General features: G+C 51.8%; 2 protein-coding genes across 2 annotated transcripts; one reads left to right on the top strand and one right to left on the bottom strand.

Moving 5' to 3' along the window:
- Nucleotides 1-675: 675 nt before the first annotated feature.
- On the bottom strand, nt 676-6,526 carry LOC133275222 (heat shock factor protein 5-like). Its single transcript, XM_061465068.1, has 7 exons — nt 6,025-6,526; nt 4,610-4,989; nt 3,244-3,246; nt 2,789-2,872; nt 1,606-1,953; nt 1,378-1,519; nt 676-740 (listed from the first exon to the last, which is right to left on the bottom strand). Exons 1-7 carry the CDS (start codon nt 6,524-6,526, stop codon nt 676-678), a joined length of 1,524 nt encoding a protein of 507 aa, XP_061321052.1.
- On the top strand, nt 6,525-7,046 carry LOC133275249 (uncharacterized). The gene has a single exon (XM_061465094.1). The coding sequence runs from the start codon at nt 6,525-6,527 to the stop codon at nt 7,044-7,046; it is 522 nt and encodes a 173-aa protein (XP_061321078.1).
- Nucleotides 7,047-8,174: the final 1,128 nt, after the last annotated feature.

Genomic DNA, 8,174 nt, shown 5'->3' with positions numbered 1-8,174 from the left:
TATAAATATATGACTAAAGCTACAAATAAGATTCAAAACTATGAATAAAGCTATAAATGAGATTCAAATCTATATAAATAATATACAAATTTATAACTAAAGCTATAAATTAGATATAAATTTATGACTAAAGCTATAAATAACATATTAATTTATAAATAACGCTATAAATAACATACAAATTTAGGAATAAAGCTAGAAATAAGATTCAAATCTATGACTAAAGCTATAAATAAAGATAAAAATTTATGACTAAAGCTATAAATAAGCTACAAATCTATGACTAAAGCTATAAATAAGATATAAATTTATGACTAAAGCTATAAATAAAAGATTAATTTATAAATAGCGCTATAAATAACATACAAATTTAGGAATAAAGCTCGAAATAAGATTCAAATCTATGACTAAAGCTATAAATAAGATATAAATTTATGACTAAAGCTATAAATAACTTATTAAGTTATAAATAACGCTATAAATAACATACAGATTTAGGAATAAAGCTAGAAATAACACATAAATTGAGGAATAGAGCTATCAAGGACATAAGAGTTAGGAAACAGAACAGAAGAGGTTTGACCCTGAACCCAGGCTCCAGCTCTGTGCCGAGCGCTGCTGCCGGACTCGCAGGAGGGAACCAGCCGCCAGCCGCTCCACGGGTTCACACGCTCCTCACTCCGCCGTCTTCCTCCAGAAGCAGCCCCGCTTACAGGCTCCACCTTCCGGCTCCTGGGGATCTAGGAAGCAAACACCACCGAGGAAGTGGCAGGCTTTGCCTACGGCTCAGCTGGCAGCACGCACAGCACCTCTGCTGCCATCAGGGACAGTCCAATCTGGCCAAAGGCGGCCTGCGACTTGAAAATCTGAGCGTGTTTTTCTCCTGTGTTGCAGCACACGTATCAGCAGGCTGCTGTGACATTTATTTAGTGATCTGAGCCACAAAGGTTGCGCTCGGGCACTCACTTGGGCAGCGTGGTGGGGTTTTCCCCTCTTACGTCAACAGTCACCTCATTAGTCGGAGTTCCCTTTGTGGCACTCTCACCCTCCAGCAAACATACCCACAGCCTGCATCTCACTGCTGTGTACTGTGACATGCAGGGCTCTGACACAACTCCCACAACTTCAGCGTTTATTGACTGAGAGAATTTATTCCCTGGTCCACCTAGGAGTCCTCACCACCAGCTTACGTATAGAAGCGTGTCGGCAAGTACGCCGAGAGCTCCTACGAGTGCAAGAGTTGAACTGAAGGCCCAGTGAGGTACTTAACACTGCAGACAATAACTCAGCTCTTGTGATCTCCCCTTGCCGCAAGAGTTTCAGAGCAGCTGTCTTGGCCACCTCTAAAAAAGGCAGGCTCTCTTAGCAGGGACTTACCCTGCTGTGAGCTGTGTCTTCTCTTCCTGCACGGAGGTTTTGCAGAGGACCCTGGCTCTTCCACAGCTTTCTTCACTGCCTCGCTTCCTGAAGTGAGCTCTCTCTCTTCCCTCGCAGATCCACATTTAACACTCTCATTCTCCTTTAAATAAACACACCAACAAATGAAATAAACCCAAAGACCACTCAATAGTTTCCTGGGGAGTTTTACCTCCATTTAGCACTTACTTGCTCTGCACTGAACAGCTCATCCACAGCAAACATTTCAGATGACTGAGCTGGGTTTTGATCCAGCTGTTCTTCAGGGGCTCCCTGTGTGCTCACAGAGTCTTGTGCTGTTTCAGCAGCAGCAGCGCTTTCTATGGCCGCATTGATGTAGCTTTCCAACAGCTCTCCATCCCAGCTTTCTGCAGGCTCCGGTGTCACTACATCAGCGCTCTGCGATGCATACATCTCCTCGAGAAACTGAAAGACATCTTCGTAGCTTAATTCCGGCAACTTCTCGTCCTCCAATGCATGATGTGCCCCATCAGAAGGCAGGCATTCAGCTGCAGAAGGTGGCTGCAATTCAGGACTCTGCGAGAAACAAAACACAGGGAATTTCCAGATCAAAAAATCACAACCGTTTTGAGTCAGGGCTGATGGCTTTACTGCTTCTGAGGACTGTGCAGGTCAACCCTTTTTCAGCACACACCAGCAGAGCTTGCTTTGCTTATTCCCTCTGAGGAAAAAAGTATCTCCAAGCTGCTGGAATGCGAAAGGAAGCCCTGGCATTTTTACTGAGGTTCTTTTACTATTTCATAAGCCAGGCCACCCAATAAGGTGCAGTTTCCACCAGAATTCTAGAAAGCATTGACAGGTAGCACTGGAGCTCTCCAGTGATAGGATAGGATAGGATAGGATAGGATAGGATAGGATAGGATAGGATAGGATAGGATAGCTCTGAGCTGGGGCCAACTCCAAAAGTCAACTTGGTTCTTCTCACGCATCCAATGAAACTCAGGACTGCCACAAGTTGTCTGGGACACAGAAGTGGAGCTGATTCCCAGTATCATAACATTAAAGAATCCCATTTTGTGCAGGCAAGGACTTTCTTCAAAGATAAACGGAGACTCGTGAACTAAAGCGAATTATGGTGAAGTCAAACATAACACTTTTCGAGGAAAAGAACACTCTGCCGATGAGGACACCCGCAATCCTGCTGCCCTGAAACCTCACCTGCATTACAGCACTGCCCCTTTCGTGTTTCAAAGCGGTGCTTTCAAATGGCCATTGGCAAACCACGTTACTTTCCCTTTCGAAAGCAGATCCAGTCTCAAACTTCTCTCCTTCCTGCTGCAAGAACCCAGAACCCTGCGGTCCATGCATGGGGTCTCCTCCCTTCCCCCTGCTCTCTGTGCGCTGCACTCACCTGCACAAAGACGAAGTCGGTGGACGCCGCAGCAGCAGCACTGGCGCTGACAGTCAGAAGACCTCCCTGGGCAGGGGGTGAACACTGCGGGGTGCCTGCAAAATTCAAACACAGGGATCAGACTGCCAGAACTGGTGCCCAGGGTGTACAGTTCTGTTGCTTACTTGCATTAAACACTGCAGTAACCGCTCTGTAAGCCAACTCCCTGAAATGGATTATGACCTCCCCGCCGATTGTAAGACTGAGTTCTCCACCTTAAAACATATTTCTTCTAAAGTATGTAGACACAGATCCAACATACGCATTGCAGAATTAACCAACACACACGGAATCTTCATATTCACTCCTCTCTATCTTAATATCACCTTTTTTTTGATTTGGCTGCTTGACTGTCTCAACACAACACGCCACAGAAAGGGGATTCAGACAGGAAGGGCATGCATGTTCACGCACACACACTGGAATGAAAATGGGATCTTATTCCAAAAAGCAGCTCTGTAGATGAAGCAGTTTCTGCGGGTCTCAGGTTTTGGTGCCACGCAGAGAGAACTTACAAGGAAAGGCACTACTGGCAGGACAGAGAATCTTTAAAATCTGCAGTCCTTCTGGGCGAGAGAGAAATCCCCCATGAAATCAAATCTAGGCCAATGTTCACAGTAATTAAATGGTACAAGTGTGACTTGAGGCGGCCACGTGATCAGAGGAACTTTTGTCCATTTTGGAGCAACAAACACAAGAGCTAAACAACAGGGAGCGAGCTCGTGGACATCCTTCCACAGCAGCACGAGACACGTGTCTGACTCCTGTTACCTCAAAAGCTCGTTCTGAGCAACCTTAGGATGAAATCTGGACATCTTTCAGAAGAACACCCTGTGACCTGCAAACATATTACAGTTCTGGATTGTGCCAAAAATCGAATGATACCTGGGCTTCACTCCCTGGGAACGCCAAAGGATGTTGACAAAGGCAAGAAAACCACCAAAGAAACCTAAAGGGCTACTGTAAAAACAGGGCGAGAGAGCAAAGGAGAGATTGGCTGTAACCTGCTGGAGTGATCCTAAGGAAACAAACATGTAGTACAAAGAGCCTAGTTTCTAAGAGAAGAAAAGGAAGAACCCAAAGGGAAAAAGCGCTTGTGAAACAGGAGGCAGGTGTAAAACGTAACGTCCTCACCGTAGGCTATAAAAAGCTACGAGTAAAGTAGAAATTGCACAACTCTTGCACTTAGTAGAGCTTATAGTGAAAGCAGCTCGTGAATCAAACGCGCTGTAATGCCTGTACATCAAGGGGACGAGAACACAGGCAACCGTGTAGCAGCCCAGACTGGTGAGCGATTCTGACCGGGTCTGAAGTGCAGAAGGGTGCTCAGAAAGAACGGTTTGCACTCACACCACCTTTTCTTGGTTTTTTTTTGCCAGCTGCAGCAGTGCCTGATCTAACAGCAAGAAAAACTGCACCTGTGGAAATCCCACTGATGGGCTCGGCTGGCAAAGGGGCCAATTCTTTTGTAATACTTCAAGTGCTCCAGCTGAATCAAGATTCCACACACACCTGCTTCACCCACACGCTTTTGTCCTTCCCTGCTCATTGCAGAGAAGGCATTTCTAAGCTCTCCTGTCTCTGATACAGTTCATCTCATCAGAACCAGAAGAAATGAGCGGCTAAAGCACATTCTGTCACAGGCTGGTTGCAAGTATACGGACAGGGAACACACATCTCTTTGCGAGCACACGCGTCAGATACACACGCAGTGACAGAGCACTGGCGGAAAACATTTCATGCATCGCTTGGCAGGAACTTCTCGAGCAGCAAGCGGAGAACTTTTGCCGTACCCGTTGGATCCCGGCCTTGCAAGCACTGCCCTGGAGACGCGCAGCTGCCCCGTTCTGGAAGGGCAGCACCGGCTGGAGCCCCTCGCTGAAGCGGCAGAAGTGAGCACACGGTCTGGAGAGTGTACGTGACCTCCGTGCAACACTTGTGGAGGACGGGAAAGGGAGCCCCCTGGCCTGGGAAAGCTGGGAGAGCCCCGTGCCATGGCAGCCACGCAACAGAACCCTGCCATGGTCTGGAAGGGACCGGAGGCTGCTGGGAAGTCGCTGCCTGGAAAGCAGGGGGCTCCTGGCATGAGGCGGCTGTGCTGGAGGGCGGAAAGCAGCTGTCTGGATGACAAGGTTGAGGAGCCTCTCCTGCAGTCACCAGTCCTGCAAAACAAAGGGAAACAAGGACTAAGGGAAGGAGTTTTCACTGGCCCTGAAAGGCAGGATGAGGAGCCAAGGCTCCACAACGTTCCCTGGGAAGACCACCTTTGCTCCGATATTCTTCATCCAGAAACAGACTCTATTCTTACACCTAAACATACAGTAACTGCTGCAGCACTACCACCTGAACACACAGGAACACCAGTGCTGTGCCAACACACAGCCATCTCTGGAGCATTCAGTCTCCTGAAACCCTCAGGAGCAAGTGATCCCTACTTAGAAATGCGCTATTAGAAATCAAAATGCGCAGGAGCTGACCAAACCGGCACAAGCCGTTTAGGAAGTGCAGCGCGTTACATCAGGCAGTAAGGTAAAATAAAGGGGGAAGGGTGAAGCGGGGCTCTACCGAACTCCAGTGCGGACAGCACAGGGGCAGCCAAGGCAGGGGCAATGTCCAAATCCTAAACGTGACTCTGAGAGCACTTGATCACAAGTCCTTCAGTTTGTCAAGGAAAACAAAACCAAAGCCAGCTTTTTTCCAGGTAGCTCAACCGGTTGAGTGTAAAAAAGCTCAGACTTTGCCGTTTTGTTACTTCCAAGATATTCCCTTTCATCTTCCCTGGTTTCCTCTCTCGGTCAGTTACGGTTTCATGAAATGGTACTTGCCCTCACACGGTTACCCATCGCTTCACACAGATTTAACGACAGCTTATGGAGCAACCCTTCAAGGAGAAGGAACGTCCATCTGGTAGGGCTGTGCCAGCTCCACAGAGCCAGGGTGAGGGTGTTGTTACTGCAGCCCCCGACGGAGGCTGTCTTGCAGCCGAGGGGCAGACGGAACCACACGCGAACCTCGCTCCCCGTGCCTGCCGGCAGCCCATCTCCCTGCATGAACAACAACGGCTTTCCCGCAGCGGCGGAGCTGAGCGGCCGCCAGCAAGGTCAGGCAAGCCTGCTGCCTGCGGGGGTGCCGATCTAGAAACCCCGCAGCACCCAGTGCTTCTCGGGGCCCCGCAGCCCGGGGCCAGCCCAGCTCACCGGGCCTGGCAGCCTCGCCGAGCGTCGAGGGCGGGAGCTGGGAGCGCTGTGCCGGGCGGCTGGGCAGCTCCAGGCCGGCCGCCAGCTTCGCCTTGTTGGCCCTCGTCAGGCGCTTGAGGTTTACGAGGAGCTCGGGGCGGTCGCGGCGGAAATGGGGGCTGTAGAAATGGAGCAGAGCCCCGGCGGAGCTGCCGCCATCGCCCCCCGCCGGGTCCTGCAGGGGCCCGGGCCCCGGCCCCAGCTTGCGGAACCCATAGAGGTTCAGCTGGCGGATGAAGCTGGCGAAGTTCCTGGTCTTAAAGACCTCGCCGTCCAGCGCCGCCCCGTCGCCGGCCGCCTCCGCGCCCAGCAGCTCTCGCTCGAAGAGCCGCTGGTCGATGAGCAGCCCCTCGCCGCGGGCATCCCAGCGCACGGAGCCGCAGCGCGGGCTGTTCACCAGCTCCCAGAGCTTGGCCGGGAAATGGCTGGGGTTGAGAGCAGCGGGCAGCCGCTGGCCCTCCATGGCGCTCCCCGACAACGGACGCACTGGCCACTCGCGCTCCAGCGGCCGCCGGGCAACGCCCGGCCCCGTCGGCCCGCCCTGGGGAGCGACACCGGCCCGAGCGCCGCCCGGCACGGGACCGGCTTCAGCCCGCGCTGTCCGCCGGCCCCGGCCCCGCCACCGCCTCGGCACAGCCGCACCTGCAGCATCGCCGGAGCCCGCCGGGCCCGCAGCGCCTCCCCGCTCCCCCAGCCCCGCCGCTCCCCTCGGCCGCTCCCCGGTCCCTCAGCCCCAAGAACAAAATCACGACAACAAGTTAAAAACCAAACCTGCAGCAACAAGACAAAAGCTCAAATCTCATCGCTATGAACAGCTCTCCAACAAACTTTGCTCCTCTACGTCTAGGCAGGGAAAAGAGAAACACGAACCAGCACTGATGCGCAATGCAACTGCTCGGCACGCGCTCAGCGATAACCAACCTGACCCGAGCGGCGACCTGCTCCTCCCGGCTGACTCCCCCCACTTTCTATACTGGCCATGACGTGCTCTGCTATGGAATACCCCTCTGGCTGCCTTGGGTCAGGTGTCCTGACTCTGCTTCCTCATGGCTTCCCGTGCCCCTCCTCACTGGCAGAGCAGGAGAGACTGCAAAGTCCTTTGCTCAGCCGAAGGGCTACTGAGCGACAGCTAAAACATCGGTGCGCTACCAGCGTGCTTCCCAGAACCAAGCCAGAACACAGCACTGCGCCAGCCACAGGGAAGAGAATCAATTCTAGCCCAGCCAAAACCAGGACAGTGTCCACCCCTTATTCCATACCATTCCCGTCATGCCAGGTCAAACTAATTCTTCAGAGCTTTAAGACCTTCAGAAAAGAGACAACTTGCTTTCTCCATAGCACTCTAAGGGCAGCAGGCAATCTCCTTCCGCATCTCCTTACCTCCTTTCTCTGCCGTGCTGTTGTTCTTAGACCTCAAGGAAGAAGGAACCACTAAACTCTCCCTCATAAGCACAGCGAGGGCTCAAGGCAGCAAGCGGAGGAGAAGCCAAGGAGAAGCCCATGGACATCAGTAGACCCCAGCACTCCAACAAAACCAAAACTCCTTTCTTCCCAAAGCAAAGCCAAATTCAACTCATGCTTTTCATCTCAGCAAAACACGATAAAATGAAGCCAACTCCCTGCACACCTTCCTCTCTCTCCAAGCTCAACTCTCCCAGAACAATCAGCAGCTTCAGGGAACCTTCTGGTGCCTGCTAAGGGTAACAAAGCCCACTTGTGAGCACCTTGCTCCCACTCTTCTCACTGCTCATTCTGTAGCTGAAGCCCACCAAAAATAATCCAGCGGGCTTTATGAGGACTTACGGAAATATCAACTTAATTCCTACACGTGGGGACCTCCAGAAAGGTGCCCCCAACACGGTAATTTGCCCTTGCCTTGCCACCTTAAACACCACTGCCGTACTGATCCTCTGCTGCATCGCTTTGGTGTCCTGGAGCGCGGCTCCACAGTGCCAACGTGCAGCCGCTGTTCCAAAGGACGTAGTGCCAGGACAGAAAGCAGTCGCTGAGCAGCACCTCCACAGGGAGACCTGCAGAATGGTGCTGCCAACGCGGCAAAGAGACCTTGTTTGCCACCAAAACCACCATCTGCGTTCCGCCCCTCTGCTGAA

The sequence above is a fragment of the Pezoporus flaviventris genome, unplaced genomic scaffold (assembly GCF_033815535.1).
Source record: "Pezoporus flaviventris isolate CSIRO_AGI_PZ_B2104156 unplaced genomic scaffold, CSIRO_AGI_Pfla_v1 ptg000037l, whole genome shotgun sequence".
In the NCBI taxonomy this organism is placed as follows: Eukaryota; Metazoa; Chordata; class Aves; order Psittaciformes; family Psittacidae; genus Pezoporus; species Pezoporus flaviventris.
This window is presented reverse-complemented; position numbering and strand designations above follow the sequence as displayed.

Bases quoted from the DNA above. Each gene is read 5' to 3' on its own strand.
- LOC133275249 (XM_061465094.1), top strand. From the start codon at position 6,525: ATGGCGCTCCCCGACAACGGACGCACTGGCCACTCGCGCTCCAGCGGC.
- LOC133275222 (XM_061465068.1), bottom strand. From the start codon at position 6,526: ATGGAGGGCCAGCGGCTGCCCGCTGCTCTCAACCCCAGCCATTTCCCG. The intron at 1,520-1,605 runs GTAAGTGCTAAA...GTTTATTTAAAG, and splicing joins AGCTGTTCAGTGCAGAGCAA to GAGAATGAGAGTGTTAAATG. The intron at 741-1,377 runs GTAAGTCCCTGC...TTTGCTTCCTAG, and splicing joins AAGACACAGCTCACAGCAGG to ATCCCCAGGAGCCGGAAGGT.